This window comes from Neopelma chrysocephalum, unplaced genomic scaffold (assembly GCF_003984885.1).
Source record: "Neopelma chrysocephalum unplaced genomic scaffold, ASM398488v2 Primary Assembly neopelma1_96814, whole genome shotgun sequence".
In the NCBI taxonomy this organism is placed as follows: domain Eukaryota; kingdom Metazoa; phylum Chordata; class Aves; order Passeriformes; family Pipridae; genus Neopelma; species Neopelma chrysocephalum.
The window spans coordinates 1,796,507-1,808,619 of record NW_020925458.1 but is presented as its reverse complement, the minus strand read 5'-3'; the positions used below and the strand labels follow the sequence as shown (position 1 = coordinate 1,808,619).

The 12,113-nt window shown below is 38.6% G+C and overlaps 1 protein-coding gene across 1 annotated transcript; it reads right to left on the bottom strand.

The window, feature by feature from the left end:
- On the bottom strand, positions 1 to 8,484 carry CD274 (CD274 molecule). Its single transcript, XM_027709630.1, has 8 exons — positions 8,403 to 8,484; positions 6,180 to 6,248; positions 5,185 to 5,538; positions 4,436 to 4,717; positions 3,132 to 3,242; positions 2,197 to 2,247; positions 1,201 to 1,266; positions 1 to 255 (listed from the first exon to the last, which is right to left on the bottom strand). The coding sequence occupies exons 2-8, from the start codon at positions 6,232 to 6,234 to the stop codon at positions 233 to 235; spliced, it is 942 nt and encodes a 313-aa protein (XP_027565431.1). The 5' UTR covers positions 6,235 to 6,248; positions 8,403 to 8,484; the 3' UTR covers positions 1 to 232.
- Positions 8,485 to 12,113: the final 3,629 nt, after the last annotated feature.

Sequence of the window (12,113 nt, the reverse complement as noted above, 5' to 3'; positions counted from 1 at the left end):
TAAATAAATACCTCAATATCTAGTCCCATATACAGAAGCCTGAATGCAAGGACTTTTTATGTTATAATTATTTTAACTTCATTGCATTTTTTCCCAAGTTACAACAATTAGAAGATTGCCATCACACAATAAAAACAAAAAATTAATATCCCCTTCAATAGATAGAACACAGAATATCTGAGCTGTCAAATCTTCACCACAGAGGAAAAAAATCTTCCCCTGCTTTCTCTATCTAGGTCTTCTCAATTTGCATATCTGTAAAAGGAAGAATTATATGAAATAAATAACAAATTACTGAATGATGAAGTCATAAAACAATTCATGGGCTTGGGCCTCTTTCCTAGAGTTTGGAGGCACCAAAAAAATGTCCTTCATTGTCCAAATTAAAGACCTAAATGAAATTAATTAAAAGATCAAACAGAAGAAGAAGATAATCGTGGGAGGAAAGGAAGTGGTGGGAAGTGCTCTTTAGCAAATACAGTGAAATTGCTATTGCTTAGGTTCCCCTGTCTTTTAAAAGCTTTTTAAATTCTTTCAAATGCATTCAGTGCTTTATCTCTCAATATCAGTAGCAGCATATACCTGGGTCCTAACTCTTTGACTTGGAGATCCATACCTGCAGGACCCGCAGGCTTATCTGTAAGTTTACTGCAGTGAAGTAGCAGGGAAGGATTTGGGATGTAATTAATGCAAGTGCTTTAGAAATCAGCAAGAACATAAAAGAAAAACCTCAATAATTTCACTCTAATAATTTCCATACCACAGTATGTTTCAGAGATTTCAGAAATTTGGTCATACATTTTCTTGCTTTGCCAAGACATATCTCACATTTTGAGACTTGCTCAAGTGGCTGTGACAGGTTACTGTCTCCTTCCCCACTGTGTGTGAACAACTGTTTCTATAGCAAAAGTGTGAACCAGAAAAATAGACTGATTTTGGTTATAACTCCACATCACATTTTCCTTTGTATATCCTTTCTATTTTAAAAACCAGATTCATTATTTGATGTAACAAACAGTACACAATGAGTTATGACAGCGAGTTTGTAGGACAGAGAATGGGAGGTTATATTTCTCTTGAAGGCTCTGTCTTTTGAAACAAGGGGGTAAATAAATCAGCCATGAATCAAGACTCAAATGATCACGGATGATTTATGCTGTGTATAATTTGCTATTTTTTGCCTTTGTCATTTATACTTACATTTCAGCTCTCTGTCTTCAAAAGAAGCATCTCTGCAGTCATGTGTATCCTTGTCTTTTGACAGATCTTTAAGCAAATAACATACAGACAGTGAGCATAGCTTAAACTTTTCAGATAGTGATAAATCTTTGCTAAAACTGCCATCTCAGGCTGCCCAGGAATTAAGTGACTTAAATGCAGAGCAGGAGAACAGATTAACACCAAAAGCTGTGTACTCTCAGGAGAGGTTTTCTTAGGAAAAACCCAAACTGCCAGTATGAATTAATTTTCACACAGCAGTCTAATTTGAGGTGGTCTCCAAATAAAAGCATACAACAAATTAAAAATAAATTAACCAATAGCCATCATGAGAGACAACAAAATTATTTTAATCTCTTTTCTCCCACTGTAATCTCTTCACTCTTTCCTTCATTTCTCACTGTCACGGTGCTACCAGCATTTCACTGAGCTTCACTCATAAATAGCACCAGTATCCCAACATGAGGAAAAAGAAACTGTTAGGGAAGCTAAAGCTTTTTCTGGTGTTTCTCTCAACAGGGCCAAACCCTCTGTCATGAATGTTGTGACAAAGACCTTCAAATGCACACTATAATACTGCAGAAAACACAGGACCATGCCAACATGGTTCAAATTGCAGACAGGGTTTGCACATCAGGATGTGACACCATCCTGAGATATAAGTTCCAGGGAGCATGTCCCATCCTATTGCAGACTTTCCAAAACAGTATACTGTTCTGTCCTTTTCTTGTTCATATCAGGAGTGCATCTGCTCCTGGAATAAGTATGCTTTTCTTTTACTTTTTCCTTTCAATAAGCTGACACAGTAACAAAAAGCCACTCTTCACTTGTAACTTATCATTGTTACATAAATAGTAGAAAAGCAAAATCAAAGTTGAATTTAATTATCCATTTGGTTGTCACCATTACAAAGTACATTCTTAAGCAATTATTTCCACAAGAATCACACTGAGACAGATTTATGCCATATGTACATACTTGTTATTGATGAACTCAACACAGGTGTTCTGTTGTCTTTATTTGCTCTACCTGAAAGAAAATAAAAGAGAAAAAAATTCAATAAGAAAACAAAATACTTACTTTAGATCTAATGGAGGGCTTAAGCACAGTGGTGGGAGGGGCACATTTAACACAGTGTAATCATTGTTTCTCAAAACACTAAATTTCTTCAAAGACTTTGAAATAAATTCTTTAGTGGCCCCGGTCTGTCCATTTCCTTTCCTAATTCCTAAACCAGAACTCCATTGATTCTATACATTTACATCACTGGAAAATACTTGTTCAAAACCTAGCAAGGGAATTAATCAAGTGACACAAAGCCTGAGAGGGAATATTCCCTCTTGTGAAAAAATCTTTCATACTTAACACCTTGGACATATAGCCTCCTATGCAGTCCACAGTTTTTACAGTATTTTGACCAGAATAAAGACATATGCAGAATTCCTAACAATTGGATCACTTGAAAAACCACTCACAATTCAATGAAATTTTTCAGAGAATGCAGGGGAAAAAACCCTAAAAAACCTCCAGTACCCTGCCTGCTAACAGCATTCTGATCCCCAGTCAAAAGGGGGGACCCAGAATAGGAAACTTCCATTTTCAGTGGGTGAATAAACTGCACTTCAAAGTTTGAATAAATTAGACATTAATCTTACTGCTCTACATCATCTATAAGAAAAATTAACAGGACAAGTGGTTTGTGAAAAGCTGATAACCTGTTCCACTCTGTTAACTTGCTAGTATTTAATAAGTCCAATAAAAAAAGAGAAATGGTTTATGTGGTAAAAAATTTAGTGATTTCTGGACAAAAGATCTAAGGCAGACTTTTATTCTCTCATTCCATCTCAGGAAGGATGAATTAACAGAACAGATTGATAATAACTGAGGTGTTCTAAAATAAATAATTTCAATACCTTTTCCTATGCAGAACATAAATAGAAGCCCTGATCCAACAAAAGCGGTAGCAATGAGAGTTACTCCAACAAAGCGTCTGCTCTCGGTCCACAGAATGCCATCAGCTGCATCTTCAAGAAAAAGAAGTGGGGGATAAGACATTACATAATTGCATGAGTTCCTCTCTTTTGCTTTCATTTTCACCATATTAATTTTGCTATGAGCAATTCAGATATGATAACAGCATTATAGATTGTGTCTATGGTCAGGTGCTCATACCACACTTAACCACACTTTTGTTCAAATAAAGGAAAAAAAAGATGGAACATGTTAATATTTATCTTTGTTCCCTGCATTCCATGTGATAGTGCCTTTGATTCTCATCACACATCTTGCTTGTCACCAAGGATCTATTATATCTAGTTTAGTTTCCCACCAGGACTAAAGGAAAAAGCTAATTGAGAAAGAGAACAGAAAGTCCCTTTCATCTGGTAAGGCTCTGAATGCAAAGGATAAGTGGTCTCCTTGAATCCCAAAGGCTTTTCTTGTTGAACTTGCCCATTCAAAGGATGACTTGGCTTTCTCACTCTCACCTGCCTGTTTTCAACCCTTGTCAGGCCCAAAAAGCGTGACAGCACAGGTGTTTTTAAAACTAGGTGGTGAACAGGACCAAGGAAATTATCTGACAGTAACAGTCTGATAAACAGAAATATTATTGTTTGAGTCTCCAAACTAGTTGAAAGCATATCAGGCTACAATGCAGAGAAGAATAATCAAAAGCAAAACAGTAGGGATGCAGCTCAGGTAAAAGGTCTAATGAGACACTGTATAGGTCTTGTCCATTCATGTATTTTCCTTCAATCCAGATTTTATGAGGAAAAAAATCTGTGTACAGTTAGTTAGTTACATTTAAATGTGCTCAAAGCAAAGGCTGTAATGGCAAGACCGTATCGTTCTAATTTATTTGGCAGTAATCATCAGCAAAATAGAATATTCTTGGAAGGTGAGTTTAATTTAGATGAGAGTTTTATTTCCAGTCTCTGAGCTATACATCTTTCAAATAATGAAACTTTTTTAACATTTAGACTGGATTTTCATATAACTGCAGGTCATGCAAAATTCCTGTCCTTGAATTCTGACCACATTCATGATGAACATGTCAGTATGATGGAAGTGTATATTAGTAACAAAACAACACAGGTATTTCTTTTTAGACTTTTCAAAATTAGATAGGAAAGAGAAACAAATCATGGCTGATTCAACCGGGACAAAATCACATAGCACTTTGAAGTGTATTACCATTAATGAAATTTAGAAATGTTACCCGCTATGTGTAAAATGGCAGATGTATTTTCTTGCAGCTCTTTATTCCAGAATATACAGTAAAATATCTCATGAATTCTACTTTTGATTGTAAGGGTACTTGTCACATGATACAACTGGTCCCTTCCAGTTTCATAACTTGTGTTTGCCTTATTAGTCAAATCTTCATAGTCTCCATTTTGCCATATCACTTCAGCTTCTGGGTATCCTTCAGACTGGCATGTCAACTTCCATTCATTGTGTCCTGTGCTCACCACTCTTTGGGTTATAGTTCTGTAAGGAGCTAAACAGATGGAAGAAAATGATTACTAGAAGGAAGCTAGAACAACAGCATATGCTAAATGCAAGACACCTTTTCTTTATCCGCAACCCCTGGGGTCAAGTTTCAGCTTGGATTTTGCAAATAATACCCCTGACACGAAAAGTAAATATCACTACTGTCTCTGTAACTGGAGGTACAGGATTTATTACAATTTTGATGCTGTTTAGAAAAGTGCACTAGATTTATGGTCTTTGTACTGTCAAAATGGTTTTGAAGCACCATTCCTCATTGGGGAAATAAAGGACAGAGCATGGATTCAACCTAAACAGAAACACTGAATTATACAGCTGCACAAGCACTGTTAGGCAACTCCTGTCTCTGGAGAGGTTTTTTTAACTACTAACCTGGATGTGTCTTACTTCAGGGTCTCCTCTGAAATCTTTTAGCAGTATCAGACAGTATTGCACCTCTAGTAGTAGCACACTCACCCTTAACTTTCAGGTGGATTGTCTGGTAGTCAGCTCCCCTATAGCCAATAATACAGTGGTAAGTCCCTGCATCTCTGAGCTTCACATCAGTGATCTGAAGGAGAGACTGTCCCAAGCTCAGATTCTCTTTCAACAATTTTATTCTTCCCTTAAAGTCACTGTGCTGATTTTTGAAGTCTTCCTTTCCTTTGAGAAGCACGTAAACCAGTTTCTTTAACTCATCTTTCTTTTCCCAGCTGACATTTAAATCTCCAAACTTCAACTTCCCATTCACTGGAAATGTGCATTCCATGGTCACATTGTTCCCATGTTCCACAATGTAGAGTGACTGAGGAGCTTCAACAGTGAATAAGGCTGAAAAATAAAATTTGGAAGAAAACTTAATTTTTCAATAATAAGCCTAATCTTTGAAGTCATGTCTTACCATATCCATAGAAAATTTTAAGGACCAAAGTATCTGCTCTGTTCTGAAAAGTTAAACATTTTGGCATGCACTTGTATAAGTCTGGGACAAATTGGGCTACTTACACCTTCAGACACCTTCTTTGTGCACAAACACAGTGTGATGCTTTACTAGAAATAGTTGACTGTGTGTACAGAGTCCCTCAGCTGTTGCTTTCAGAACACTGCCATTGTAACAGGCAACTATTCCTTAGTGCCTAGGAATATTATACACTAATGATTTTGGTTTTACACACAATGCTAAAGAATATGCAACAATTCCCAGGTTTTACGGTGCCAATAATACCTTTTGTGTAATGCAAAAGGTGCCTTGTCTGAAATGATGTCTATGCTGCATCACTGACAGAGATTTCAACCATATGAAAATGCATATATCTAGTTTAATGTAAAAGCATGCTGAGATCTTTTTATTTAAAACATTAAGGAAAAAAAGCCAAATGCTAGCACCTGAAGGAACACTGAGGAATTAACATTTCTGTGCTTATACATGGAAAGAAAACATAGTCAAACAGTTCTACAACTTGGCTTCTTACCATTGAGGAAATTCCAGTAGAATAAAAATATATACAAAAGCAAAGGCTGTTCCATGATGTAGATGGAACCTAAAATGAGAAAATAATAGACATAGACAAATATAAATACCTACTCATTTTCTATCTTGCGCTGTAAAATACACTTGATAGTCAGTCCACACAAAGAACTGGGCAGAAGACACTGAATTCCACTCTGGTTGAAAACAGGACAAAATTGCATCCAGTAGGTAATCAGGCAGAAGTTTCCTGCTGCATGGGTCCAAAACCCATGGGAAAACCAACTTATTTTATTTGCTTTAGACATGTGTCCTTCAATATGGCAAAACATATGCTTTATCACTACCTGTCAATTAGTAAATACGTACTCACAAATACCCAATTTTTTCCCTAACTGTAGCAGGGAGTGTTGCTCCTAGTAGGAGGAGAATGAAGGAATTTTCTATATGCATTCAGTGGAGGAAATAGAACTTGGTTCTTCTCCACCTGTTTGCCTTATTTTAACATATTGTGAACACACCCTGCTTTCTACCCCAGTCTCACAGTACTTATCATTAGGCTTGCAAAATTACACATACTGTGAAAATAATTCATGCAGTAGTTAATAACACATATTTACACAATAGTGCCTTTGTAAAACAGTGACAAAAAGAGTCAGCCTACAAGCAGAATCTATTTTATTGAGTTTCTGCTGCTTTACCTATGAACATGTAAATTATTTCAATTTTCTGTCAGAAGTTTTCCCCCTCTTTACTGACATAGGTTTTATACACCTATACAACACTTTCACATTTTAAAATGTTTATTAATGTCAATTCATACACTTAACCTTTGCACACCCACTGATTTTGATAAGTGTGTATTTTAAGTCAGAACAATACCAGTATCCAGCACTGCCATAACTTTACAAATTACTGCCAAGAAAAATTCAAACTCACTGTAATGGAAATCTTTCATGAATATGGAAAACTGTAGGATTTTATCTAAATAAAGTCCTAATTTTAGATACCCAGACAGCTACAAAAATAAGGAAAGATTGGCTTCAACTGTTTTCTAGTGGTAGTTTCAGAATTTGCATAAGAAATTAGACAACTGCATGCTCATCACATTTCCTAACCAATGAAATTCTATCTGGACCATGACTCTTAGCCATAACCATTTTTGATAAGATAGTTGATCTTCTTTCTCTGATTGTCAACTTTAAGATGATAATAAGGTGACAATATTGTCCTGAAACATAAGACACCTGTGCTTTTACAGTGTTGTGGCTTAAGGGAATTAGAGTCCTCATAAGAATTTGATTCAAGCTACTTCTTTTCCTCTCACTGCTGCTGTCTGATCCCAATAGCAAGTTTGCAGAAGGCAAAACATAAGGAGCTGAGAAAGGGACTCTATCAACACATTTTAGGCAGACATGAGCAATTACAAAAGCATGTAATAAAGCAAAAATTCAAAGAAGATTCTCAGGGTGAAAGATCCAATTCATCAATAAATCTTAGGCTTTGTAGTGTGGTTAGGTACCAAATTCATTCCTAAGCCATAAGTGATGTCCTTGAAAGCACTAGCAAACTGCTCCCTAATTCTATGGGTTCCCAAGAGTTTCTGGGAGTTTACACTGGAGTTTACACAAGAGCTTACACTGGAATTCCTCCGTCATGATGCCAGTGCTTGAGTCACAAGCACTCCAGACCACCAACAAAGCTCCAAAGTAAAGCTTCTCATACAAGATAGAGGCATACTGATCTCGCAGGCATGCCATGGTCACACTTACGCTGGAGACAAGCCTGCAGAAGACTAAGTCACTGGTATTGGGTGTTGGTGTGCACTCCACGTGTTGGAATGACCAAAGCTGTAGCACACTCAGACCCAAAATACTTTCTACTTTTTTTTTCCTTTTTCAAGTAGAGGCTGTAGACTGCAAAGAACAAAGTAGACTTCTCAAAACAGTAGACTGCTTGTAACAAACATCATGTGCACTACATTCATGATACCCATATCCACACATGCAACCTAAATCCACCTTTTTGTCAGGAAATCTGAATGCTGGCATGAACTTCAGGAGAGGTGTTTTGATTAGCTCATGGAAGACATATGACAGGTTAGCTTTTATGGTTCTAAGACCCATGTTTATGTCCTGCAATTGCTGAAATTTAATTATTGTGCTTTCTTTCACTGTAGAGGAAAACAAGCCTTACAAGACAAAAAAGAAGTATGACTATTACTTACAAATTTCCTCAAGACTGAGAAAGTCTGCTGCTGTACTCAATTTTTCACTTTCAGAGAGAAAAAAAGTAGGTCCAGGTAAAATCCATATGCGCATGAAAAAACCCTCACTGCAATAACCGTTACAGAACCTTCTACAGAACAATGCTGAGGCAGAAGGATCCTCTGACCGGATGGGTTGAAGCAGTTTGAAACCTTGATGCCAATCAAAGCTCTCTGCCAAAGCTATCAGCTTGCTAATTTTCTTACAGAATCTACCACAATTCCCCTTCTCTCCTCCTGGAGCTTCCGACAACTATGGCAAAGAATTTGATAAAAGCAAAATGTATTCACTGTGCAAAATGCTCTTCAGTATTGCTGCTGTATGTTTCCTTCACAATCAAGTGAAGAAGACAGGAAAAACAGAACTACTAGTCAAAAGACTTAATGTGAGAGAACTTAAATGTTGATGTAACTCCACCTACTTCTTTAAGAAACTTCCCCATTATTGGAAAATTCCCCACTAGGGAAAATTCTATATTGCCAACAGTGATTCACTGTAACCAGAGACAGTACTGCTAGGAAAATTAGTACCTAAAATACAGTATTAATCTCAAGCAGTGGCAAACAGCTGCTAACAATGACTAGAAATTTCTACACAATTTACTCATGTCTTTAAAGGTCATAGGGATAAGAATAATGTAGGACTAACAGGAATATTGGGAAGAGCATTTGCCTACTCTCCTCTGGTGAGGGCAGATACTCTCTCCCCAAGATTTGAGCACAGTGAAGGCCCCTTGCCTTGCTACTGTGTAGTGAAAGGAAAGTTGTTAAGCCTATGCACCAGCTTAGCAAAAAGCAGGGAGCACTGTCTTTTTAATTATCTTGGTTCTAGAAGTCATTTGAAAATATAGAAAAATCCCAGATTTTAGAAGCCAAAGGAGGAACTCACATTACCTTGTGGACCGCAGTTGGAGAACCAGGTGCACAAAATACAACTTCAAACTTATGCTTCAGTGTAAGCTCACTCTCTTAGATTCTCCTTGCACATCTCAAAAAAGGGTTGAGGTTCTCAGAAGAGTTAAAATACTGTGAAATGACTGCTTTAAAGTGTTTTCTTCTTTACGCTTGACAGCCCACTCACTGTATCTGTCATGGAAGCGAGAAAACGTAATACACAAAACTGGTTAGAGTTAACCTTTTTAACTGATGTGTGAGATGAACATGGAAACAGTGGTATATAAAATAGCTCAATGTAACATTTAGGTTCTCACAACCTGAAACTACCTTAGGAGGTTGAGGGGGTGGATTTCCGCAATAGGTGAGACCAATGAATATTAATTTCCACTGTTTTTTTGTGTGTGTGTGTGCTTAAAAATAGGCTTCATTATATTGTCTCAGAAAAAAACCATGCAACAAAGAGACAAGGAAACCCATTTGTAAAATACTGTGAGACCACAGAAGCCGCTAATGTAGCTACCTTTCAATGTCGGGAATTTAGTTTCTGCTTTTTCTTTACTTGCCTTGAGGTCATGGGGTTGCTTTTTCCACTTAAGTGTTTAGTAGTAAATAAAAGACTGGGGCAGATGGGGTTTTTGTTCGGTCATTTTTGTTACTTTAATTTTGCTTCATACGCACACACTCTTATATACATACACACATCTACATGCACACAAACACATTTTACAGCACCCTTCTGTACAGCAGCTGGCGAGGTTTGTCTGGTTTTGGTTTTTTGGTTTTTTTTTTACTTGTTCTGCAACAAGTTTCCCAGAGAGCTACCTCAGTCCTGCCTGTCACCAGGCATTCCCAAGCAAAGCAAATGCTTTCGGGGAGAACGTGCGGGGGAAGGGTCCGGCGGCCGTGGACGCCTCACGGGGGGATGCGCTCCGTGCAGTACCGGGATAGGGCTCCCACTGCCGACAGCCCTGCGATTCCCTGAGCTGCGGGCCGGCTTCTCGCTACCTGGCGGCTCCTCCCTACCTGGCGGCTCCTCCAATGTGGCGGCTCCTCCAATGTGGCGGCTCCCTCGGCCCAGCCTCCGGTGTGTCACACCCCGGCCCCGAGCCGGGTCTTCTCTGGCCGCCCCCGCTGCGAGTTCACCGCCGGCTGCTGCCCTTCGCGGAAAGCCGTCCCGAAAAAACCCGACGCTGTGTCCTAAACCTCGCTTCAGCCGGGGCGGGACACGGAGTGCGGGCGATTTGTTCATTCCTGAGAGACGGGGATTGTAGAAAACAAAACCAAAAGCAGCACGGACACCGTCTCCCGGCTTGTTCCCTTCCTTTCCCTAATCGGGAAGAGACGTACTGGGAGCGAGCCGCATGGCTCATCGGTCAGGCACCTGGCTGCGTGCTTTTGGTTTTTCTTTCTTTCTTTTTAACATGGTGAAATCATATTGTTCACTTCACAAATGGATGGCTTGCTACTTAGGTGGTGGATGACTGTGTCAAATGATGGGAATGTGGCTGATGACACAGCATCCGGGATATCCGTAAAGTCCGGGAGCTATTGTCCTGCTTCTCCAGGGACAAAGAAGCAATTCAACTTTATTTAAATAGCTCTGTTCCCGTACACCTAAAGATGCTGCTGGGGGATAAAACTCCAGTTTAATAACCTGATAATACAATTTGGGAATATAGTGTGGTATAGGGTTTCTTTTCTGAGATAATACTTCTTATGTTATAATCCTAGTAAGGTCTCTGCCATAACTTTTCCCAAAGAAAGCAACCCTGAAATAAGAATATTGCTCAGGACATTACCAAAAAACCAAGGAGCCATTGTGAGAAGTTTACTTGTGAGTATATTTACAGGGTGGAATATAAAGCAAATACAAATTTGTAACCCATGGCAGCATACAAGTGGCAGAGGTGTGTACTGAAGGAGGGGAAGGACGTCCAAACTCTTACACTTTCTATGCCCTAAGTATCAGGAAGGACATCCAAATCCCCCTGGTCTTCATGCCCTAAGTATCAGGTACTGCCACCTGCAATATGTAATTAATGGTTTTATGGGCCACAAGTGAGCCAGTGGTTGAGAAGCCACTGGAATCCCTACCTTGAAATCGTCAGGTTTTTTGTTGATATAGACAATGCTGTCGAGGTGTTTGACAAAGATTGGTTTGATTGGGTTCAAATCTTCCAAACCATATAACATGAGCCCCTCAGAGAGAAGGATGTGGAATGTTAGGTAATGCAATACAAGCTCCTCTGCACCTAGAGAGACAATGGGGTCCTGCTGCCCCAGCTGCTCCCAGGCCTTCACAGGGGATATCAGCACAACAGAGACCCCTCTCCACAAGTGCAGAGAAGCACAGAAGCCTCAAGGCAGGTGGGAACCCAGATAATGGACTCAGAGGAAGCTCATATTTTAATAAGCTTCAAGTTTTTGAGCAATAAACATGACATTTGTAAATGGTAAATTTACTTACAAAATTACTTCTAATACATAAATTTACAAAACAGTCACAAACCCAGACAAAACAGTCACAAACCAGACTGAGAAGTTTCTTTACGGTAACAACAAACAATTACTGCAAAAACATTCCCAGAATAAAGAGGAAGCTTCTAGTTTATGATAAATGCTTTAGTTAAGAAGATTAGATAACATGGGGACTTCCCCTGTAGCAAACAAAAAATGCTCTGTCAAAGCTAAAGGTTTATCTTTGTCCTGTGTAGGTGCTTGGATTTTCAAAGTTTATGTCTAAATATATTCACACATTTCCTATTTTCAGAAGTT

Excerpts from the sequence above, each read along its gene's own strand:
- CD274 (XM_027709630.1), bottom strand. The coding sequence starts at position 6,234 with ATGGAACAGCCTTTGCTTTTGTATATATTTTTATTCTACTGGAATTTC. Across the intron at positions 5,539-6,179 it reads CTACTGGAATTTCCTCAATG|CCTTATTCACTGTTGAAGCT; the intron begins GTAAGAAGCCAA and ends TTTATTTTTCAG. Across the intron at positions 1,267-2,196 it reads GTTGAGTTCATCAATAACAA|ATCTGTCAAAAGACAAGGAT; the intron begins GTATGTACATAT and ends ATTTGCTTAAAG.